This window comes from Zychaea mexicana (assembly GCF_025766255.1).
Source record: "Zychaea mexicana strain RSA 1403 chromosome Unknown BDB00scaffold_74, whole genome shotgun sequence".
Lineage (NCBI taxonomy): Eukaryota > Fungi > Mucoromycota > Mucoromycetes > Mucorales > Lichtheimiaceae > Zychaea > Zychaea mexicana.
Genome location: NW_026516737.1, coordinates 204930 through 228263, shown reverse-complemented (window position 1 = coordinate 228263; position 23334 = coordinate 204930). Strand labels below are relative to the sequence as shown.

At 45.3% G+C, this 23334-nt stretch overlaps 8 protein-coding genes across 8 annotated transcripts; 3 read left to right on the top strand and 5 right to left on the bottom strand.

Moving 5' to 3' along the window:
* Positions 1–1962: 1962 nt before the first annotated feature.
* Positions 1963–2949, bottom strand: BDB00DRAFT_941150 (uncharacterized protein). The gene is made up of 5 exons (XM_053129363.1): positions 2860–2949; positions 2690–2790; positions 2559–2626; positions 2402–2409; positions 1963–2245 (listed from the first exon to the last, which is right to left on the bottom strand). The coding sequence occupies exons 1-5, from the start codon at positions 2920–2922 to the stop codon at positions 2093–2095; spliced, it is 393 nt and encodes a 130-aa protein (XP_052976530.1). The 5' UTR covers positions 2923–2949; the 3' UTR covers positions 1963–2092.
* Positions 2950–4110: 1161 nt separating this feature from the next.
* Positions 4111–4723, top strand: BDB00DRAFT_838996 (uncharacterized protein). The gene has a single exon (XM_053124674.1). The coding sequence runs from the start codon at positions 4478–4480 to the stop codon at positions 4706–4708; it is 231 nt and encodes a 76-aa protein (XP_052976529.1). The 5' UTR covers positions 4111–4477; the 3' UTR covers positions 4709–4723.
* Positions 4724–6000: 1277 nt separating this feature from the next.
* BDB00DRAFT_875577 (uncharacterized protein) lies at positions 6001–8574 on the bottom strand (the record flags this gene model as incomplete). Its single annotated transcript, XM_053127372.1, has 1 exon — positions 6001–8574. The coding sequence occupies one exon, from the start codon at positions 8572–8574 to the stop codon at positions 6001–6003; it is 2574 nt and encodes an 857-aa protein (XP_052976528.1).
* A 2152-nt stretch (positions 8575–10726) lies between these two features.
* Positions 10727–12039, bottom strand: BDB00DRAFT_769245 (phosphoserine aminotransferase; the record flags this gene model as incomplete). The annotated part of the gene is made up of 3 exons (XM_053119802.1): positions 10727–10818; positions 10905–11917; positions 11999–12039. The coding sequence occupies 3 exons, from the start codon at positions 12037–12039 to the stop codon at positions 10727–10729; spliced, it is 1146 nt and encodes a 381-aa protein (XP_052976527.1).
* Positions 12040–13250: 1211 nt separating this feature from the next.
* On the bottom strand, positions 13251–14125 carry BDB00DRAFT_838989 (uncharacterized protein). The gene is made up of 4 exons (XM_053124673.1): positions 13985–14125; positions 13678–13822; positions 13417–13595; positions 13251–13327 (listed from the first exon to the last, which is right to left on the bottom strand). Exons 1-3 carry the CDS (start codon positions 14061–14063, stop codon positions 13493–13495), a joined length of 327 nt encoding a protein of 108 aa, XP_052976526.1. The 5' UTR covers positions 14064–14125; the 3' UTR covers positions 13251–13327; positions 13417–13492.
* A 341-nt stretch (positions 14126–14466) lies between these two features.
* Positions 14467–16751, top strand: BDB00DRAFT_838987 (SKIP/SNW domain-containing protein). The gene is made up of 5 exons (XM_053124672.1): positions 14467–14510; positions 14580–15611; positions 15686–15997; positions 16080–16213; positions 16310–16751. Exons 1-5 carry the CDS (start codon positions 14494–14496, stop codon positions 16660–16662), a joined length of 1848 nt encoding a protein of 615 aa, XP_052976525.1. The 5' UTR covers positions 14467–14493; the 3' UTR covers positions 16663–16751.
* A 290-nt stretch (positions 16752–17041) lies between these two features.
* BDB00DRAFT_769219 (ATP-NAD kinase-like domain-containing protein) lies at positions 17042–18673 on the bottom strand (the record flags this gene model as incomplete). The annotated part of the gene is made up of 2 exons (XM_053119798.1): positions 17042–18129; positions 18259–18673. The coding sequence occupies 2 exons, from the start codon at positions 18671–18673 to the stop codon at positions 17042–17044; spliced, it is 1503 nt and encodes a 500-aa protein (XP_052976524.1).
* Positions 18674–20817: 2144 nt separating this feature from the next.
* On the top strand, positions 20818–22623 carry BDB00DRAFT_769220 (major facilitator superfamily domain-containing protein; the record flags this gene model as incomplete). The annotated part of the gene is made up of 7 exons (XM_053119799.1): positions 20818–21027; positions 21190–21252; positions 21383–21525; positions 21611–21825; positions 21897–21990; positions 22072–22232; positions 22382–22623. 7 exons carry the CDS (start codon positions 20818–20820, stop codon positions 22621–22623), a joined length of 1128 nt encoding a protein of 375 aa, XP_052976523.1.
* Positions 22624–23334: the final 711 nt, after the last annotated feature.

The window sequence follows — 23334 nt, the reverse complement described above, 5'->3', positions numbered from 1 at the left end:
TGGTATATCTTGCTGTCTGTAGCTGATTTTTCTTGAAGCATGTGTCTGCATCTCTTGAGGATGCATTAAATAGCAATATCATTCGGCCGCCACTTTTGCTAAAGGATGGTTTGAAGTTTTGATGAATATATGTGGTATGTCCCAATGACGTTTGTTGTAATCCTTTTAAAGCACTGCACATTTACCCTTTTTCGTTTTCTCCACAAATAATCTTATTGTCGTCGCATGATAATTGAGCGAGCAATATGGATGCTGGTCGACAATCACGTGCGTTTCATTGATGTGCCTTGAGTGTGTATGTGCATATGTATCTTCCATCTTGACTTTGAAAGATGTATTGACTGCTTCCGCTTGCCACCGACCAGGTTTGTAGGATCGTCTCTATCACCACTGTATCGTAGACTGTATACTGGTGGTAGGCTCTTCTTGATTTCCGCTTTGTTGGTATACAGTGCCGTCGTGTGGATCTGAATATGATGGGCCACTTGATGATGACGCCTTCAAAGCCAATGTCGTGTTTGATGCGCCTTATGAGCGAGACCTTGTATTGTTTGAAATAGCTGTGTCCTGTGTTTGATTTGCGGTTACTACAGCTGCGTTTTCATTCACCACGCGTTAACTGCCTCACAACCATAGCAAGAATGAAACCGCCACATATGATGTGATGCTAGTTTGCTCACTTACTTGTTCGCATTGGTGTCCTTGACCTTTCCTGTCGTCCAAACCCGTGATGCTTAGTTGTATGGAGGTCATCGCCAAGATTTTGAATCGCCTTTACGATTCCTAAGAAGAGATAATAGATATGAGCATACCATTGTTTTTGACTTGATATCGGTGTCATCAGATAATCATGCGCACTTACTTTCAATTCATAAAGTAGCAAGTAAAATGACTAATTGTGCTGCCTACGTCGTTTCCTGTCGCTCTTGTTGCCTCTGATGTGTGGTTGTCATTACGCTGCATACTATAGTATCGCCAGATTATGTAGGTTTGACAAAAAAGCGTTCCCATGGCTTCTTGTTCCCTTCAACGATAAACAATCAGAAACGGACGAAACTTGTCATGTAATTGAAATGTTGCCGCTTGATTGTTCGATAAGTGCCAGATTCCAGGTTTAGTTGCCACCTTCCTGCCTTGGTTGATGTTGTCGTCCGGAGCTCTTGATATCTTGTTGTGCCATGATGAAGATCCGCTCGAAAGCTTGTTCTGTTCCCGCTGTTGTCAATTGTTACCGCAAATGCTGTTTGCCTGAGTTGTTGCCACCAAGTTGGATGTCATCAATGCCGATGCCGACTATTTTGTTGCGTCGATGTTGTCGCATGAATAAATCTTGCTGTTTGTTGTCATAAGCAGAGGTGACTCATCATCTCGATCCGACCTTTAGCAATTGTCATTTGCAATGTTGTCAATTCGTTCCGCTCTTGTGCTTTTCGGTTTTATGTCTACAACGTGCTGATACCGCTCTCTTTTATGTGTTGCTCCTTATATGTCCTTGCCGCCTTAATGTAACTTGTTGAGATACTCGAGTTGAACCGTCAGCCATGCTGATGCCTCTTCGTTGCTACAACTTCTTGCTTGTTATCCGTATCACTGAGTTGCGCTACTTCTTGATGTGATGATAAAATTGCTGCGCTGAAACATGTGATTCACCGTTGCACGCTTTTTCGTGATGGGCATGCATTTTGACAAGAGAAAATCAAGCCAAAGACGGGATTCTCCGAATCCTCGATTCGACACAAGGGTGCTTTTGTACTCGGCTAGCCTGAAATTTGGCGCCACCCCACCATGACGGCATGTCAGGCACATGCATACTAACCACACGCAACGACGATGTAATCAAGCCAAAGACGGGATTCTGCTAATCCACGATCAGCGCCAAGGTTTTTTTTACTCGGCTAGCCTGGAAAGCTGGCGCTCTCCCAACATGGCAGCGTACTACCTCCATCGCTCTCGCCAGGACAACCCCAGCCCGGACACCCCAGCTTCAGGCACCCGAAGCAGAGGGTAAGGGTTATGAGACAGAAGGATACTCACTTCCATAGCAGAGGGACAGCTAACTGCTACCCAGGCCCCCCGAGGGATCAGACGCGGTTTAGGCGTAAACACATTCCAGAGGACGACCGAGAACCGTGCTGTGGGGTCGGTGAGGTGGTAATGCTTGTGGAACAATGCTTTGTGGTATTGTCGACGCAGGAGTACCACGGGGTGTCTTTTGAGCCAGTGTGAACCAATGGAGCAACCACGACTAAGAAAATGCTACAATGCAAAGACGGTCTCCAGGTCCTACATAGAGCTGCTCCCCTCCCTTGTATTAGCAATCGTCAAAACGATTAACTGCTACAAGAAAGGGGGATGGACGACTAGCAAAAATACTTTAAATTAGTTAGTAAGTCATACTCACTTTGTTTTCTTTATTACGTAAAAGTAAAGATGATTAATACGTGCCTGCAAACAGAGCCATGGTCTACCGGGCCGCTCCATTGTACATTCCTGCTATGCAAGGTGTCACCCTCGTCCTCCAAAACCGACAAACGACAATGCAATGTTCCTAGCATCACCATACAGCACACCGGTGGTGCCACAGCCATCTAGTCCAAAGTCATCGTGAAACATGCGCAGAGGCCCCCTATATCTCCCTATACAGGCGATAGCACAGTGCCTTGCCACAGCCTTCCATCTCAGCCCTTACCTTACTCCGGGTACCCTCCACTGCACCCCATCGCCTGACGAAGGCGGAAGCCGCCAGACAAAACACCAGAAGCATCGCAGCCGAACCGACCACGCAAAGACCTAAAGAACATGGATCCAATCAGTAAATATATTCCTTGAATATGAGACAGCCTTCTTTAAACTACATACCAAAACAGCCCACGCAAATAAGCCGACCAAAGAGGGCCCAAACGAACCACCCCAAGAAGCCATGCCGAGAAGGCACCACCGAGGAACCGACACATCACCACGACGCCGACGCGCCAACACAAACCAACGCCAACAAGCGGGAAGAAGAGGATAAAGCAGGAGCAGGTAAAGAAGAACGGAAGCAGGAAAAGGAGGGCCTATTAAATCGACCAGCCAGCAATGTTAGTTCTCATCTTTATCAGGCAGCAATGTGTTTGAAGCAGGCTTAGTAAAACGAGGATTAACTTGTTACCAATAGTTATACGGAATACTGAATACTGAATGCGGAATACTGAATGTTTTTTTGAGGGTTTTGACTTTTGAATTTTTTTTAAGTGCTATAAAAATTTGTACGAAAAAGAAGAAGGCGGTATCAAAGATCGCGTCTATGATAGCAAAGAAGCAGAAGCACAAGACCAGCAGAAACATTACTTACCTTTTGTGGTGTTTTTTGCTTTTTTTGTTGGGATCTATCATAACAGAAAGAATAGACGTGTCCAAGTCAGTGAACGTGCTCAATAAAAAGGTCAATGTGGAGTAGCTTACTTTATAGGTTTTTTCAGTACCACCAGGGGTACGAGGGCGGTACCCAGTCAACGTGCATCAGATTGCTCTGATCGTCGTCAATATCCATGTCATCGCTGTCAATGTCCATGAGATCACCAGCATATGGGATCTCTTCGTCCTCTTCTGGCACAGGCGCCTCCTCAGCCTCTTCGTCATCGGCAACCTCAACCATCGGAGGAGCGAGAGCGGGGAAGAGGACAGGGGAAGCGGGAGCAGAATGGTGAGGAAGAGGGGACGGCGGCAAGACGGGAGAACGCAAAGGACTGAACTGCGGTGATGGCGGTGGGGACGAACCCGCACGCGACAGAGCACTGGACGCATCATCATTGTTGCCGAGGTCAATGATGAGGGAGGAGTCGGAAGAGAAGACGGTGACGAAGGAGTGGTGTGAGGCCGTGCTGGCGTTGTCGAAGCTGAAGGTGGGTGTAAGGACGGGCGAGAATTGGGGTGGCGCGGAGGAGATGGTAGAACGGGAATGGTATGAAAGCTGTGATGCCGCGTCAGGGTCGTAGGGGATGGTGGACGCATCGTCGTGGTCGTAGGGGATGGTGGACGCATCGTCGTGGTCGAAGTTGTAGTAGCCTGTGGCTGGGTCGTAGGTGTTTTCAGCGTGAGTGCTCATCGTAAAAGTACGGAAGAATAGAAAAACTGGTAAAGAAGAGAAGAAAAAGAAAAACGCGTTTTTTGGTATCCTGCTTCCTTATCTATACTTGCTCTGATATGATTTGATTTGATATGCACAAATAATTTCCTTTTTTGGGTTGCCTTGCCCGATGATCTCTTACCACTCACATTAAAGATCCTTCTTTATGACTTATGGGACCTTTGAAGCAGACAACTGGAAGCTTGTTTTCGAAGAGCTATACAGCAGAAAAAGTCTTTTTTGTTGCCATGGCATTCAGGGGTTGTGACATTTCTTGTTCCTGAAAGCTGCTTGTTGCCATGTCAAGCATGTCAAAAATTAATTTTATTGTATTCGTCGCGTCACCCGTTTTGGCCAATTCCGAGCGGAATGGCGGCTGTTCTCGCGAAGAGATTCGCAAAGCTTTTCTCACACAATTGCAACCAGCACAATGTAAAGACTCCTGGCAACACGTACATACCAGGCCCTTGTCTTTCTGCGGCTCTGTGGCTAAGTTACGATACTTTTCGTGCAGGGTCTCCATTGTACTTTGCTATCATACTCGGCCTCCATATGCACAGACCGTTCGTGCTGGCCGTGAAAATAAAATTGGGGGTGTAGGGAGTGTGTGGGGGGGAGGACATCGGAGGGGATCCCGAGCTTGGAGACATCACTGGTACACGACGCTGCTGAATACGCTTGATAGAGTTTTCCACATCCTGGGAGGTAGACTACTTGTCCATTTTAGCCTCGCATCGAACTCAGTGGTCAGCGTGATTGACGATGATCGTAACCTGGCGAGCTTGGTCGATGCAGAGAAATAGGATCCTTTTTAAGAAAACAAAAACCTTTCCCAATCCTTGCGGTGGATCCGCTTTTATGATGACGCTGCTCACATAAACAGTCATTATCTCTGTAATTGTAACATATAATATAACATGCTCTACTCCTCCTACTTAATAATATGTATTACGATCCCTGGGTACGTGCGTACAGTTTTTTTCGGAGAAGTGCAGCTAAGAAGCTCAGCGCAAAGACAAAGTCAACGGAGGAAACCAGTTTGAAAACACTGGCGTGGCCATGTACGTTACCTACTAGAAGTGGATGCGAAACCAGTACTCAGTCACTGAGGTGTTATGTCGCCATTTTAGCGAGTAATTGGATCTGTGAGCCCAAACATTCCATACCAACAGCGCCCTCTGCCAGGATATCCACACACACACAAACAGAGAAAGGAAGAGAGAGACAGAGGTTTAATAACAGTGACCGAAATTCTATGCCATTTTTCGCGCATGTACAGTATGCAGTCGCCGTTGTAGAGCAACCCATTCATCTAACTGCTGTTTAATCTACAGAAAACACTACAGCATTAATGACATTATTTTTTTCCTTCCATCTATATTACTGTACCTTGCATATGCACTCCGTTAAAGTAGTCTACGCCATCCACACTTAGAGCACTATGATATTCTACGCTAGCATGTAATATTCCGCTACACGGGTTCTTTTAGCTATTGCATTCCAATCTCATATACAAATATCTCTCTAACACAACTGTATCTCGAACAAGTGACCGCATGCTCATAGGCATCGGTCCAATTATCCTCTATATTGAGACATAAAACTTTAAACCTAAACTGATGAAAAATACTTACCTAATTTTGGCTCTATCGGCATAGTTTTTTCTGACAAGCTGATCTCAAACAATGATGTCAGAAAAATAAACAAATGATATTTATATTTCTTGATGAGTTGCTACTACAACAATGGAAGAAATTTGACAACAATGGCATACCGTAGTATAAACAGAAAGAAAAAGTAGAATCAAATTATTCTTAGAACTCTTAGAGGAACGTAGAAACAGTATTACAGACGCCATTGACTAGCGCGCTAAGAGAACATTCTTTCCATAACTACATATCACCTCCTTCCTTGCCCTGTTCAACTTCAACTCCTTGTTGAGCGTTGTTGTTTCTATCACCTCTCTGGTCGCTGTTTCGATCATTGCTTATACTGGCCTCTCCAATAACGCGTCCATCACTTTGATCGTGCTCGCCTTCACTGCCTTCTTGAGAGCCGCTTCCACCTTGATGGTTGTTATTGCCAGCTGCTCCTCCAGTGGTGCCTTCACTACCTTGACCGCGTTCGCCTTCACCGCCTTCTTGAGAGCCGCTTCCACCTTGATGGTCGTTATTGCCAGCTGCTCCTCCAGTGGTGCCTTCACCACCTTGACCGTGTTCGCCTTCACCACCTTGACCGCGTTCGCCTTCACCGCCTTCTTGAGAGTCGCTTCCACCTTGATGGTCGTTATTGCCGGCTGCTTCTCCAGTGGTGCCTTCACCACCTTGACCGCCTTCGCCTTCACCGCCTTCTTGAGAGCTGCTTCCACCTCGATGGTCGTTATTGCCGGCTGCTCCTCCAGTGGTGCCTTCACCACCTTGACCGTGTTCGCCTTCACCGCCTTCTTGAGAGCTGCTTCCACCTCGATGGTCGTTATTGCCGGCTGCTTCTCCAGTGGTGCCTTCACCACCTTGACCGCGTTCGCCTTCACCGCCTTCTTGAGAGCCGCTTCCACCTTGATGGCCGTTATTGCCGGCTGCTTCTCCAGTGGTGCCTTCACCACCTTGACCGCGTTCGCCTTCACCGCCTTCTTGAGAGTCGCTTCCACCTTGATGGTCGTTATTGCCGGCTGCTTCTCCAGTGGTGCCTTCACCACCTTGACCGCCTTCGCCTTCACCGCCTTCTTGAGAGCCGCTTCCACCTTGATGGTCGTTATTGCCAGCTGCTCCTCCAGTGGTGCCTTCACCACCTTGACCGTGTTCGCCTTCACCACCTTGACCGCGTTCGCCTTCACCGCCTTCTTGAGAGTCGCTTCCACCTTGATGGTCGTTATTGCCAGCTGCTCCTCCAGTGGTGCCTTCGCCACCTTGACCGCCTTCGCCTTCACCACCTTCTTGAGAGCTGCTTCCACCTCGATGGTCGTTATTGCCGGCTGCTTCTCCAGTGGTGCCTTCACCACCTTGACCGTGTTCACCTTCACCACCTTGACCGCCTTCGCCTTCACCGCCTTCTTGAGAGTCGCTTCCACCTTGATGGTCGTTATTGCCAGCTGCTCCTCCAGTGGTGCCTTCGCCACCTTGACCGCCTTCGCCTTCACCACCTTCTTGAGAGCTGCTTCCACCTCGATGGTCGTTATTGCCGGCTGCTCCTCCAGTGGTGCCTTCACCACCTTGACCGTGTTCGCCTTCACCGCCTTCTTGAGAGCTGCTTCCACCTCGATGGTCGTTATTGCCGGCTGCTTCTCCAGTGGTGCCTTCACCACCTTGACCGCGTTCGCCTTCACCGCCTTCTTGAGAGCCGCTTCCACCTTGATGGCCGTTATTGCCGGCTGCTTCTCCAGTGGTGCCTTCACCACCTTGACCGTGTTCACCTTCACCACCTTGACCGCCTTCGCCTTCACCGCCTTCTTGAGAGTCGCTTCCACCTCGATGGTCGTTATTGCCGGCTGCTCCTCCAGTGGTGCCTTCACCACCTTGACCGCGTTCGCCTTCACCACCTTCTTGAGAGCTGCTTCCACCTTGATGGTCGTTATTGCCGGCTGCTTCTCCAGTGGTGCCTTCACCACCTTGACCGCCTTCGCCTTCACCGCCTTCTTGAGAGCTGCTTCCACCTCGATGGTCGTTATTGCCGGCTGCTCCTCCAGTGGTGCCTTCATTACCTTGACCGTGTTCGCCTTCACCACCTTCTTGAGAGCTGCTTCCACCTCGATGGTCGTTATTGCCGGCTGCTCCTCCAGTGGTGCCTTCATTACCTTGACCGTGTTCGCCTTCACCACCTTCTTGAGAGCTGCTTCCACCTCGATGGTCGTTATTACCGGCTGCTCCTCCAGTGGTGCCTTCACTACCATGACCGTGTTCGCCTTCACCACCTTGACCGCGTTCGCCTTCACCGCCTTCACCGCCTTCACGAGAGCCGCTTCCACTTCGATGGTCGTTATTGCCGGCTGCTCCTCCAATGTCTTCATTTTTTTGCTGTTGTTGAGTCTGATGATGACCTTTTCCGTTATGTCCGTTTTTTCCATTATTTCCTCGCTGGCTATCGCCGCTGCTTAACCGACCACGGTGATTTCCATCGTGCGTACTTCCTGTGCTGGCAGGGTTTTTGTCCTGATGGTCGTTGCCTTCATGTCCATTCTTTTTACCGCTCTTTCCATGCCCTGCACCAGAACGACCATTTGTATCTTCGTCGTCGCCTTTGTCTTCGTCTTCTTCTTCTTCTTCATCATCCTCGGAATCGGAATCATCGCGGTGAGGGAGCGTAGAGTTGTCTGCGGTTATTGACGACTTGTGCGTGTCAATGCTCGTATTTCCTTCGGTCGAAACACTGTTGTCGCAACGGCCAATAATTCGTGCTGGAGCAGCTTGTGCCGACATGGCTGATAAAGTCAGAATAGCTGCAGCTGTTATGGTGATAAAACGTGCTCGCATTGTCGTGTATAACGGATGGTCGAATGAGAAGAAAAAGTTTGTTTGTGAGCGATTTGAGTTGTGCAAAAAAAAAAAGGGTAGGTTAAATAGGATTGGGTTTATATACCTTTACGCTGTAGTTTCAGTCTTAGTCAAAGAAGTGTATGTAATACTATGTTATAGCTGCTCAAAACCTTGGTACGTATTTCAGTTACTATATACTGCTAACTCGGTATACTAGTCTATTACTACCGCCTGGTGGTGGTGAAAGATCTGCTGCTAATCAGGGGGGTGAAGGGGGTGGGGCATGAGACGGAAGAGGCTCTTCTCCCTCGTGTATGGATTATTTGCCAAGGCCACCAGCCGCGCTATTTACTGTCCATAGATGATTGCTGATCGATCATTCATGGAATAGCAACAAGCTTAAAAACTTATTGTCTGTTTCTTGGTTATACTTTATGTATCTTCTTGCTTGTTCTGTCGCCTTATGTGTAATTTATGCATTAATAAGTAGTTAATTTCGATCTAGTAATCATTCTTTCAATACTTAGTAGTAGTACTATGTACAATGTTTATCACACGATGGAGGATGATAGTGGCAATTATTATGTTTCAAGCATGCCTGACTTACTGAAAGTAGAAGCTGTACATATAATATACTTTATCCCTACAGCTTAACTACAGATTAGTTGGAAGGGATAGCAGGATACTTTAACGCAAAACATGCAAAGTGATCCTTGGATATACCCCACTTGCTATTTGCCGTTATGATACAAAAATGTAGAGTAGCACTTATCCGGGGAATGCCATAACTTCTAGTAGTGTGGCATGTGGTGTTCATGACCTCCCACCCCAGCGTGACTTTCTAAGACAGTGTTAGATAGACATACTACATGAGATTGCTCAGGCCACCGTACATATTTACATTTTGTGTAGAGGGACATGCTGCGCACTGCTGTGTGTTTATTGTGTCTAGTCGTGTACAAGTATGGCTCTCATATCATAATGCACGTTTCCCGTTTAAAATGAGGGTGGAGTGAAATTTGCGGATCGCTGTATTATCACAGTAGTAATAGGTAGTAACGTAACATATAACAACAGATGTTCGCTGCGACTTAAAACGAATAGTAAGCACGAGGTCGAGTCATGAGAAGCGATCTCAATTTCTCTCCAAGTGAAGAAAATTCGAATGGTTAAGTTACTTCGACCTACTATTTACTATTGTAAGTATAACGACCGAGGCTGGATAAATCAACTAAACATCTTATATGTATGCTTGTTATTGCATACGTGTGTTACTTTCAAAAGCGTATATACAAAGGCATATCAAGGTTTGTCCATTATCTCGCCTTGTAGTAAACGTATGTATGACATGCCGACGCAGCTTGCTTTCTCTTTCCGTAGTTTCTTTTTACTCACGATGTACTGTACGCTGTTCTTAACCTTGCTGACGTTCTCATTTTTTATGTAGAGCATATGAAGACGTACCCTGATATGTATATTTAGAGTCAAAAGGTATTGCACGTTATTTTGCACAATAGCTCTTGCATTAGTGCACATTCTCTAACGCCGGTCAATCCAACGAGGAGAAACGGCGCCTATCTATTACCCCACATTGACGTTTTGAGCAATTCACCTTGTTTCATCTTTCCCAAACTCTCATCTTTGAAACTTTTCATTTGTTATGAGGCCATATTAATTAAAGTTATGGTGCATCGTTTTGATCGTCGAGATATATGCGCGGTATCTATTAAATTTGGCTTTTAAAGCAACTGCAGCTAGAGATCGTCGCTGGGCATCACTAGTATTGTTGCCGCTGCCGCTTATTTTAAGTAGCCCAGTTGCCGTGTAACAATATCAAGAAGCTTCTTTTCCTTTTAGAAACTTTTTGCCGTAATGAATAAACCATGATGCTAGCGTCCACTGCCGAGTGTGCAGTTACTTGGCGTACATCCTTAAGCTTGATCGTAAGCCGCCTCGTGTGCACTTTAAAGTGGACCATCGCTCGTATACACTCAGGAGAGTTCCGCTAACCGCTTAAATTTTTTTTGGCCATACGCCCATCCATCACCCAAAATTATAATACGTGATACTACATACCATGCCTTTGATAAACCTGCAATGTTCATTTAAAATATATATTTTTTTGCGTCGCGAGTGTTTTTTTAAATGTTTAATGTCCTTCCTGGAAAACATTCATATACTCGATAAGCTTGTCAATATGCTCTTCGGGCATGGCGTTATAAATAGAGGCACGGACACCACCTATGTATATGCACGAGATGAAATTAGCATTCAGGCACAGCCTATTCTAATCACGACAACCCTTGAAAAAGGGAATTTACACATACCCACAGAGCGATGACCCTTGAGTTGCACCATGTTTCTCTCCTCTGCACCCTTTAAAAACTCCTTTTCCAATTCAGGTGTCGTTAAGTTAAACACGACGTTCATCTTGCTTCTGGAATCCGGCTGCACAGGTGATTTGAATAGAGAGAGGCTGTCGATGGCATCATACAGTTTGGCTGATTTCCGCGTATTCACGCACTGGATGGCCGTTAAACCGCCTTGCTCCAGCAACCATTCAAGAGTCAGACCAACCATGTAGATAGCAAAAGTGGGTGGGGTATTGTACATGGAGTCATTGTCAAGCATGGTTCTGTAATCTAACATAAGAGGACGTAAGGGACCCTCAGCTAGATCCACCACCAAATCCTTGCGAATAATAACCAGCGTCACGCCAGCAGGACCGAGGTTCTTTTGTGCACCACCATAAATCACACCAAACTTCTTGACATCCACAGGACGGCTCAAAAAGTTGCTGGACATGTCTGCAACCAGGGGAACGCGAGGATCATTTTCGGGCACATTAGCAAACTCGATACCATGGACGGTCTCATTGTCGCAGTAGTAAACATACGCGGTGTGTTCTGGATCCGACAGCTGCCATGTATCACGAGGCGGAACTTGTCCGTATTTGCCTGTCAACTTCTTTGCATCGGCAACGCGGTTCACGCGTACGTTGGTGTTTTGTGCCAAACGCTCGGCTTCCTGGCATGCCTTGTTGGACCAAGAACCTGTGACGAAATAGTCGACCTTCAGATCCTTGTCAGAACCGCCAACAGCCTTTTGCTTGGCTGCAACCAGATTGTAGAAAATGGCAGAGAATTGTGTGGTGGCACCGCCTTGCATGAATAAAATCTCATAGTTGTCGGGAATGTCCAACAGTTTCTTTAAATTGGACTTGGTGCGTGCGAGGATTCCGCCAAATGTTTTAGAACGATGCGACAGTTCCATGACAGACATGCCTGTGTTGTCATAGTTTAATAGCTCGACTTGGGCGCGCTTCAAGACGGATTCGGGACTAGATAACAAGTAATACAGAGAGGGAAAAGTATGAGGCACTGCGTAGACAAAACTCCAATTGAACTTTTCTCACTCTTACATTTTGGCCGGGCCAGCACCGAAATTGTAAACAGGCTCCATTGTACAAAACAGAATATTGTTGAGGATTGATATAGGTGAAACACGCTCTTTATTTTTCTTATTTTTATCAGAGATCGAAAATGAAGCGGAGCTATAGTCATATGGAGTCATAGTAGATCTTTATTGCTTACTTCGTAAACAAGCCACGCCGCAGGCTTGCTAAAACTGAATATGATACAAGCAAGATGAGAATAATATCAGTTCATTAAGCATTCGCTATGGTCAGCAGATCTATGATATAAACGGGTACAGGGATGGAGGGAGCTCATATCTATGTTGTGCAGCAACGGCGATCCGGCGTTTACCCCGACTACTACACTGATAATTTGTAGTCCGTTGTTATGCTCAAGCTTTTTGACACATGTCAAAATACGACATGATAACATTTTGATTGTACAGGAACAAAACAAACTTGTGTGAGTCAATACGCAACAGTCGTCACAAAGCGCGAGCACTAACACTCCTTGCTTGTTTTAGTTATTTGATACAGCCTGTTATACACCAGTCTAAAGGAACTTTTTATTATGTAGATACCAACCAACATTGTACAAGACTTTGGCTTGTACTCAGTATTGTATATGATCATTCCAACAAATTAAAGTAACGGTCGCGAACGAGCGAAAAAAAGCGTTGCATGATGCTGTTTGTTTATATTGAAAGCTGAGCATTAAGACGGAGGTCCCAGTTTCCTCCTTTTTGCTCAGCAGTCTTCTGTTGGTGTCTCCAACTACTCGTAACATTGTGGAATTGTTCGGTGTTCTCATCTAATTTGATGATGGTGCGGTGACTTACTATAAATCTGTATATGTACTTATTATTGGTACAGACATATAGACTCACTATATGAAATTACACCGATAACCGTAAACAATACTGCGTTGAGGATCCGTGCAAGTCGTATGCTGCAGTAGATTGAAGAGTGGGACTTGGAACAATGCACATGTATAAAATATGTATACATACCCGCTCTTCTTGCCCAGCTTTTGCATATCCAATGCAAGCAATAATATAACGAACAATGAGGACAGGTCACGATTAATGCCCGTAAGCACTAATAAAGAGCAAAAGGCCCATCTTTCGTCAGTAGCAAGTGCGAGAAAAGCAATGAGTTTTTCATTGTTCACCCAAATCGGGTCACGACTTTTGTGTGCTAAGCTAAATATATAAGGCATAAACAAAGCGTCATCTGTCTATTTTCTCTCTTTGCAGTCGTTCTCCCTTTTTCCAGTCTTTTTATTTTTGCTTTTCTTGTTATCTCTTTCGAGCAGCAAGCAGTTACTGTACTCACGTAAGTTCTGATTCCAAGTATCCATATAAAAAGTGTCAAGAGGTTATAGAAACATCGTCCTCATGTCTCGTTTGGATTGATTTCGATAGGTACCTTTTTCGACGCACACACTCCAGCAAAAATAGTCAGCTTTAGCCTATAAACCAATACTCTCTCATCATGTCGCTACCACCCATGAACGCAGCATATGCTGGCTCCATGATGACACCTACAGCTACACCATACTATCCGGCTACTGCACAACCCATGCCATACGCCACACCAGCAGGTAAGGAAAAAAAATAATACTTGAGGGTTGTTATTGTTTTGTTTTTTTTCGGCTCCTTTTTTTAACATTTTCCTGAGAAAAGCCGTACCTCCGATGATGGGTGCACAGCCGGGCACGGTGCCACCGCTGCCAATGGCACAAGGCCCATATCCTCCTCCGCCACCACTGCCGTACTATGGATACCAACCAGGGTGCTGCGATCATCCACAAGGATGCTGTTGTGGCATGTAAGTAGTCATGCTATTTCCGTTCATAGTGTGCTTTCATTCGAGTGCAAAAAATGTACTGGTAGCTAGCGCTACCAGCATCCTTTGGCTTATCTTTGATGATGTGCATGAATTCATATCGTTATCATTGCTGACTCGTTGGTTTTGTCACATTTTACCTAGTTTTGCAGCTCTGTGTATGTTCCTCTGCTGTGAGGAATGCTGTTGTTGCTAAAAAAATTGTATATCTTGCATTGTACATAAAGCGTTTTCTCGTGTTAGAATAAAAAGAAAATTTAGGATTGTACTTTTAGCAGTAAAAAGGTTATACATCATTTGTCACTGTCGAGTATCTAGAGCTACTTTTTGAAATCATCACAATTGCATGTGAGTAGTATCTTTGTTTCTTATAGAAACTTACCTACATACCTAGTCACTTCTCGTCTGCTTTATGCATACAGTATTACCATCATCGGTGATTGCCCTTGACACATCTTTCCGCTCCCTCCTTATTATACATCACGTAAAGCTTCGCTGCCTTTCTATATGTTTTGTCGCTGAGGGATAGCTTTTTGGTGATCCTCCCAATGCTGGAAACCGGAGATTGAAAATCAGTATGTATTTTTGCTTTTCACTGGTGCAGCTGCTGCAGAGTTCTTTTTTCCAACTCTTTATCCTTTGTTTCTATTTTCATGGCTACCCTTTCAAGGTAAAATGAGATAAAATGATTAGTGTTTTTGGTGAGATTATCTTAACCGCTTTCACGTAAATTGTGTAGTTTATTACCCAAACCTCGACATTCGGTGCCATCAACACCATCCTCATCAACCCCTCAGTATGAAAAAAAAGTAAATCAGCTCGTTTCTACTCGGAGCGCCGACCGCATTCCTCCGTACGGTCAACGTAAAAGTTATCGTCCACGCACACCTGAAGATTTCGGCAATGGTGGTGCATTTCCAGAAATTCACATTGCACAATACCCACTTGAAATGGGCCGCAAAAAGGACACTCGAAAGACCGAACGTAGCGGCGGCGCCTTGACGCTCCAAGTGGATTCAGAAGGCAATGTGAAATACGATCAAATCGCTCGACAAGGCCACAGCGATGATCGCATCGTCCATTCTTCACTCAAAGATCTGGTACCGCTTAAAGAACGGAAAGATGTCGACGTTGAAAAGATTGCCATGGACCGTCCTGGTGAAGAAGAAGTCATGACTGTCGCCGAAAAGACCAAAGCAGCGCTTGAACGCATTGTCAATACCAAGATTGCAGCGGCACAGCCAAAGAACGTGGTGGCCACAAGCGGCGGCACCAACAAGGACCCAACCTATATTCGTTACACACCTGCATCAAACCTGGCCAACGACAACTTTAACGGTGGTGCCAAGCAGCGTATCATTCGAATGGTCGATGCGCCTAGCGACCCTATGGAGCCACCGAGCTTCAAGCACAAAAAGATCCCTCGCGGACCACCATCACCACCCCCACCCGTTATGCACTCACCGCCTCGAAAGTTGACAGCCAAGGAACAGGCAGAATGGGTCATTCCGCCCTGTATCTCAAACTGGAAGAACACCAAAGGTTATACCATTCCGTTGGACAAGCGATTAGCTGCTGACGGCCGTGGATTGCAGGAAATCACCATAAACGACAACTTTGCAAAGTTCTCAGAAGCTCTCTATGCAGCCGATCGTCATGCTCGAGAGGAAGTGCGACAAAGAAATTTGATGCAACAGAAGCTTGCACAGAAACAAAAGGACGCAGAAGAAGAGAAGCTGCGGGATCTGGCACAAAAAGCACGCGAAGAGAGGTTGGTATTCCTTTTTTTTCCTTGCGCTTTTTAGTGGTTATCATATTGACCAAAATTATTTTCTCATCTATTAGAGCTGGTCTCAAGCCATCTTCTGCCGCCGGTGCTTCTGGCTCTGGCTCTGGCGTTGCTCCTCCGACAAACCGACCCACAGCAGCCTCATTGATGCCTAACTATGATTCCACAGACGAGTCTGGTTCTGGCTCTGGCAGTGAGAGTGAAGAAGAAAGCGATCGCGAAGTATCACGGCGAAGAGATGACAGTGGCGGTGATGATAAGAGTGCCCGTGAGCGCGATCGATTGCGACGAGAACGACAAAAGCAAAGAGAGCGTGAATTGCGTATGAGCAAAATGGGCACTGAAGCTAAGGCTAAGCATGTCGCACGGTAAGCATCCTGAACGGGATCTATTGTGTTGCTTTAGGTTTCAGCCTTATATTGACAAATTCATCGTTTGTGTGTTTTGTAGTGAACAAGGTCGTGATATCTCTGAAAAGATTGCATTGGGATTGGCTAAGCCTTCTATGAGCAAGGACAGCATGTTTGATGCACGGTTATTCAATCAGTCTCAGGGCATCGGCTCTGGTTTCAAGGACGACGAATGTAAGTTATCTGTCTCTGTGTGATTTCTTTCTAGTATCTTTGATATTTCTCTATGGTTTACTAATCAAATCATGACAAAACATACACAAAAATTAGCCTACAGTCTGTACGACAAGCCCTTGTTCAACGAAACATCATCGTCGATCTATCGATTCCGCGGAAATCAAGATTCTGATGTTTTGGGCGACGCCGAAGCTGCCGATTTGGAGAGTAGCATTAAGCAAGACAAGTTTGGCATACGCAAGGGTTTTTCAGGAGCCGATGGCAGTGGTGAAGGTGGCTCGAGTGGACCTGTCGAGTTTGAAAAAGAAACTGTGGGAGGCCGTTCAGCACCCAAGGAAGATGTCTTTGGCTTGGATACTTTCCTAAACAAAGCCAAGAAGGGCAAGAGACGGGCAGATGACGACGAGCTCGATGAAGAAGACCGCAAGGGCAAGAGACGAGCTTAAATTTCAATGGGTTGGAGTTGCATATATTACGTTTGTACGGCACTTTTTTCTTCTTCTATATTTACAATAATAAAAAGTTTATCATAAGAACGTCGATCACATTGCTTAGACAATGAGTAATTAATAAGGGAGCCGGAATTGTGCAAGTGCTGTTTATGGTATAAGTCTGTATAGAGGATGATGTATATATGCTGCTACTGTATAATGTATTATTTGTGGGGAATACGTATAGTAGACTAATAGTAATAGTAGGGCGTAAGAATTATGAAAATGCAAGGTTTTAACATTAAAATGATGAGTTTTGAAGGGAGTAAGGAGAATCAGCAAAGATAATATACAAAGCATATAAACAAGAAAAACGATTAAATTATAAAAACATTCAAGGTAATAATGGTGATGAAGAAGTGTGTTCGTCTAAAACCAGTCGACCAGTGCCCTTCTCGTCCCTTCGGCCCAATGTCCAGATTTGAGCAAAGCGAACAAACTTTAGAGACTTGGGGTCCTTTAGTATATAGAACTCGCCATCGCACATGATACAGATCACATTGTCGCGTTCGTAGCGGTTGACTCTTCTCCACAGAGAACGTCTTTTGTTGCTTCGTTCAGACGGTGGGCGAAATGCGATTTCAAAGGGAGTGCCGAATTGGCCGATGCGTGACACATGCTGTCGGATATTCGCCAGTTTCTTGAGATAACTGAACAGGGAATGGATGACCATGACTTCCATTCTACCGTCGTTGGCTCGCTGAGGATTCCACGTCGCTGGATCAGTGGGACCTGCACGATTCTCCACGGATTCCAGACCGGATTTAGCCTCACCCCACAGGTCCACCTCGCGTCCCCAGATGTGTGGAATATTTTGAATCACAAAGTCGATTGGATGTCCCGTCACGTGTGCTAAGGTCGCAGAAGCGTCACCGTCGTTGCTGTCGCTGCTGCTGTTGTTGTCACCATGATGCTTTTCAACCTGCTGCTTCCGCGGATCTGGAAACTGCAGCACAGCTTGGTCATTCTGCAGCATTTTATCGATAAAGGCGGTCAACGGAGGGAACCTGCGCCAGAACACCCATTTGGCGCTCTCAATAGTATACACCATAATGTTGGCTAACCTGTTGCCTGCTCGGTGCTTTTCGAACCCGCTGCCAACGTAGCCTTGCACACCGATAGACATGTAATTGGACATCTTTCGGGTAATCGATTGCTGGTGTTCTTTGAGCCCAGTTGGTTTAACCTCTGAGACGTCGTGTCCGTCCTCACGATCAGGTCCGGCCACCTTGACATAACCCGATGGATGGGCCGACATCTCGACCTCCCATAGATCGAGCCGTGCGGCGTCGGAATGCTCGAGACGCTCTGTAACCAGCTCTTCGAGATGCCGGAGGCCATAGCCAAGAATATCGCGACGAGGAACCGTACGGCCCCATCCCAGCACCTGGCTAAAATCATTACCGGTCCCGAACGGTATACCTATAAATTGATGTGTTTGGTTTAGTACAGCTTTGCAAGGAGTCGATGCCCTAGTGTGGAGACAGGACAGACTAGGCTAGAGTGCAACTAAAAAAAAAAAGACACGGGAAAAAGAAAGACCAGACGTACATGAGAAAAATATCTGGTCGAAATCCACGTCGCGTAGCATTTCCACGACGCTCATGACAGTGCCATCGCCTCCAGCACTCCAGACTTGGATATGCCGTCCGCTTACGGCGGGTGCCAAGTTTCCCTGCGGTATGGGTGGAAGCTGGCCAAGTTTGACCATGGATTGGACTAGTTTGATTCGGCTTATACCGGCTTCACGATCTTCTGCATCCAAAATATTGTGGATTTCAACTTGCACTTGGGGCAGTCGTCGCAAGCGGAAATGTTGGATGGGAAGATGCACGAGATCGATGCCCTTTTGATCACCCGATAGAGGGTTGACGAATATAAACAAGTAAATGCTTGGCTTGCCTTCGTAATCGGTGTCTTCAAAGCGTACAGAAGTGTTGATGCGCAGCAGTGCATCAGGCCGCATAGGTTGCTGTGGCGATGGTGGTGCCCATAGCGAATCGGCTGTCGTTGACATCGAGTCACTAGTGATAGGCGATGCGTCACCTACAGGATTCGTATCGTGGACGTCTTCGCTAGCGTTGTCGCCTTCTTGACGATTGCTGGGCAACACGAGGTCTGATTGAGAAGAGAGTATGGCGTGTGGAATGGTTAGAAGAGAAAGAAGCAGCGTGGTTAATCGGGAATAACCCTTCGAGTTTCGGTGTCTTCTCATACACACGCAATGAGAACTACCTACCGGGTGGTGGTGGTGGTGCCTTTTTCAGGAGAGGCGCTGGCGGTCGTTTTACGGAGGTAATCAAATCGTCACCGGAGATCGCTACTGGGTCGATTTCCAATGAGGGAGTTGTTGTTGGATAAACAAGCGATGATGGCATTGTTTTTTAGGCAGTGCGTGGATGTTACGGGGGTTGTTAATATTTGAGCAATGGGGATGTAAGAAAAGAAGAGAGGAAAAGTCAACAAGCCAGAGGAATAAGAAATGCCAATTCACTTTTTGTTTATATCGTAATTACATCATGCCCAGTACTTATTTCCTAATCGAGGCCACGGGAGTTCGCGTGTCTGTGAGCTTCGATGCCTTTCTGTGGTTTTGTTATGGTCTTCTTACAAATCACATGTCGCCGACTGCTTTTTTTACATTCCTGCCCTGTCAAAAGACAAAAGTAGCGCTCGGCGATTACGCCGGCATACTGTACACACAAACTGCCCCTTCTTAGACAGTACTACAGTACACCTTGCAGCAAACAATAGCACCACTGTTAATGACGCAGGAATCGGCGACGACGACGACAATTGGTATAGCAACTGGAGTGTGTAATGCATTCCCTTTTGACACTCTGCCTTCTCATTATCGCATATCGTCTATCTATTGATTCTGCTGCAGCATCTTTTGTCCAAACGTATGATCATCATCATGCAGCAATGTTTACGGATGCGCTGTTCGTTTTTTCTGTGCAACCATCCTCTAATTCAGCTCGGAGGTACATTTTATCCGCCATAAATGATAGCTTCGTCCAGAACGTTGCTTGTCCTGTTTGCTCATGTCATAAGTCATGAGTTTCAACAAATATCAGCCACAGAGCCCTAGAAGGTTTCCTTTCTTGGTTGTTTCCGGCTCTTTACGGCCCGTACGTATGATAAGCCGCATGCCAAAACGACCAAAACTGGCCAGAATTTGCCGACACTCCGGCCCGAAACAGGGACAAACAGCTAAACACACCATTGTTAGCCATCTCCTCCTTATCCGGATGACAGAAGGTATGGATTATGCCGTGACTATATGTAGCTCACCTCAAACAACATGACATGGCGTAGGAGCTAGTAGATGATACATGGCCGTAGAACCAACGGGAGAAGCTGTTTGCGAGGACGATAAAGAAGCACGACCTCATGCATATATGAATGTGTAATGAATTCGCAAACACCCCCTTATTTAACTTTATGCTATTGACAGACATATAAACACTTTCGGTTTGATCATATCTTTTCTCCTGGATATCTTTTCAGCTTCCTGTATATCTGCGACGCCCAATTCATGGCAGTAATTAAGAGCGACACAAATCACTGCTATCATACAGAAGATGATGACACCTTGAGCCGCGATATAGCAGCTGATATCCAAGAAGATGATCTTGGTAAGCCAGCAACAGTCGAAGAATTCTCAGCGGCAGATCGTCGATATGCATGGCTGATCGTAGCAGGTAAATACAAGTATCATTGGCACATACCAGCATTACCCGAAACATAGACGCAAACCACATCTTATACAAAGTGCGACTACGTGGTCGGACATCGCGTGATATCAGCTTATTAACAATCAAGCCATTATTATGAAACTATGTATCGAAAAGCCGCATTCCTGTGTACCTTTGCAATCAACGGATTGATACTTGGATGGTAAAATCAACACTATTTAATCTACAGGAGAAGTATAAATTACTGCCTTCTTTGTTTTTCCTAATGAGAAATAAATTCATATTATTTAGGGGTTCGTAGACCGCCATATTGTGTATATGACTATAATGCGCAGCTAGTTGTATCCTATGCGTGGACGCCGAGCAGCAGTGGTAGACGTGTCTAACAAACAGAAAACTTACAATAGGAGTCATGCAAGATCATTTTGAGCGTTATGTTTTTGGGAGTTCCGACGAAACCATCATCCAGCTCAGTTTTGTGGGAACTTTGGGCGTCCTACTCTCCAACGGACTGGGCTTCTTTAGCCAATCACTTGAATTCCTCATTGGAGTAAAGAAAAGCACTTTTATTGGAACGATATTAGTCACGACAGGTCTTGTGGCAGCAGGTTCAGCTACTGAGGTTCGTGAATGACTCCGCCATTTTTTTAATGATTTACGTGATTGCTCGCATGACTTTTTTTTTTCTTTAATGAATTTGGCTTCTGAAAGTCTCACTCCTTCTTGCTACTGCTCGCCCCTGTACATTACTAATCCGGTTTTTCTTTTTGGAAATTAAAAAAAGATATGGCAGTTATACTTATCGATTGGTGTTTGTTATGGACTCGGCGACACATTACTTTACTCTGTACGTAAGTAAGATAGTGCTTGGATAGGGTAGTAGTGGTACATACAGTATTAATGTCTTTTGCAAAATCTGTAACATATATGTACGTCCACTACCAATCGTGCAATCATGCACAATAAAACTCGTTTAGCCGTCGATGAGGATGGTTGCAGAATGGGTTGATGATAAGCACCGCAGCACAGCCATGAGCATTGTGGCGAGCAGTACCGGTGCCACAGGACTGGTCACTCCTATCATCATGAGTACGATCAACAGAAATTTAGGCGAGCACTGGTAAAGATGAATTGTTCTTTGTTGACAATGGTGGCGCGTGTGCGTAACACATACAAATGATATGTAATTTAGAAAATATTCTCAGGACGTTTCGAATTCTCGGAATAACTTATTTAGCATGCAACATGGTCGCGTGCGCCGTATTCAAGAAAAGACGCCGCAGTGATGGTGGTGGCGAATTAAAGAAACCAACAGACTCACTCAAGTTGAGTATCCTGAAAGACGCGAACCTGATCATATGGTGTTTCTCTGCGCTCTTACAGTCCATGGCTTTGTATATTCCATATCTTTTTCTTCCATGTATGTATGCACAGCATATTCAGATTTGACGCTACGCGATCCCAATGCTGATATTGGCAAAAATTTTATAGCCTACGCCACTTACTTGGGACTTTCAGAAACACAGGGATCGCTCCTCCTCTCTGTAGCATCAGGAGCGAGCTTTGTGGGACGCATAATTACAGGGTAATGCAAATATGTGTCGAACACATGATGCTGCTGCCGGTGCATCACACAACATGACGCTTACGTTTGCAGCATTATTAGAGTCATCGCGGACCGGATCGGGTGTGTAAATGTCAACATAGTTTGTACTACGATTGCGGGCATTGCCACTTTTACAGTATGGACCTTTGCCTATAGTTTTGAAAGCTTGGTCGGCTATGCTATTTTAATCGGATCTTTTGGAGGAACCTTTTATGCCCTATGTAAGTAACTTGGCCATGTCAAAAAAAGAATAAAAAGAGTCAATCATAGCATGTAATGCCTTCTTTTTGCTCGGCCATTATCATTCCTTCCTAAATATGCATTAATAATCTGTCTTGATGCGTTTGCTGCTAAACGATCATAAATGTAGTTGGACCAATCACGGTCGCTATTCTTGGTATGGAACAATATGCACTCGGGTTCTCATGGGTGCTGCTGGCAACGTGTCCAGGTGTCTTGGGAAGCACTATTGCTAGTGCAATCGAAAGTAGAAGCAAGATTGAACCGTTTTTATCGTATAAATTATTCTGTGGTGCATTGTATATTGGCAGCGCTATTACTACATCTGTCGTTCGATGGCGAGTCAGTAAAACGATTTTTGGCAAAGTTTAAATGTACATTCCAACAAGGTGTCCAAGTAATAATCTGATATCATGATACTGTAAAATACAAAGTATGCGGTTATTATGCACTCAGTGCAACGTAGGTACAAATGGCAGATACAGCCTTTTCGATCAACATTTCCCTTCTCACTATCATCATTATCATCCTTCTTTATCATATGTATATTTTTCGAATTTACACTGCACTTGACGGAATTGATACTATTACTGCTATGTACTATATCTCAATACAGTAGTGCCCGTGTCGTTTAGTAACTGTAAGACTGATCGCGACATCACGGGTTGCGCTCTTCATAATAGGGACTTGATGTAAACGATTTTGGAGAGCGACAATATGGATCGTACATTCAATAGTTGCACCATGATAAATCTGGGAAAGTGAGTATTTGTGCTTAATGTGTTGTTTCGATCCCAGTATGTAGTATAAGTAAAAATTGTCTATATGGGGTTTAAGACAAAATAAGATACTATTGACGTATATGTTGGCGATATTATAAGCTTGGGATTACCGTTTTGGTTCTTTACAGTCATTATTGTTTTCGGTCAGATACGGTTATTAAAGCACAAGATAAGCTTTTCTCTTAGTTCGGTCGTATGTTTCTTCAATATAAAGCGTCGTGCAAAAACTAGAGACAAATATATAGTGATGAGGTAGTTTTCGATACCATGTAGTACTCGCTGAGTCTACATTGTATCGCTC

Coding starts and splice junctions, on each gene's coding strand:
- BDB00DRAFT_941150 (XM_053129363.1), bottom strand. CDS start 2,922: ATGGCTTCTTGGGGTGGTTCGTTTGGGCCCTCTTTGGTCGGCTTATTT. Junction 2,791..2,859: donor TATTTGCGTGGGCTGTTTTG/GTATGTAGTTTA, acceptor CATGTTCTTTAG/GTCTTTGCGTGGTCGGTTCG. Junction 2,627..2,689: donor TGGAGGGTACCCGGAGTAAG/GTAAGGGCTGAG, acceptor AGGGAGATATAG/GGGGCCTCTGCGCATGTTTC.
- BDB00DRAFT_838996 (XM_053124674.1), top strand. CDS start 4,478: ATGGCGGCTGTTCTCGCGAAGAGATTCGCAAAGCTTTTCTCACACAAT.
- BDB00DRAFT_838989 (XM_053124673.1), bottom strand. CDS start 14,063: ATGTACAATGCAAGATATACAATTTTTTTAGCAACAACAGCATTCCTC. Junction 13,823..13,984: donor ACATACACAGAGCTGCAAAA/CTAGGTAAAATG, acceptor ATGACTACTTAC/ATGCCACAACAGCATCCTTG. Junction 13,596..13,677: donor ACCCATCATCGGAGGTACGG/CTTTTCTCAGGA, acceptor TTTTTTCCTTAC/CTGCTGGTGTGGCGTATGGC.
- BDB00DRAFT_838987 (XM_053124672.1), top strand. Junction 15,612..15,685: donor CAAAAAGCACGCGAAGAGAG/GTTGGTATTCCT, acceptor CTCATCTATTAG/AGCTGGTCTCAAGCCATCTT. Junction 15,998..16,079: donor AAGGCTAAGCATGTCGCACG/GTAAGCATCCTG, acceptor TGTGTTTTGTAG/TGAACAAGGTCGTGATATCT.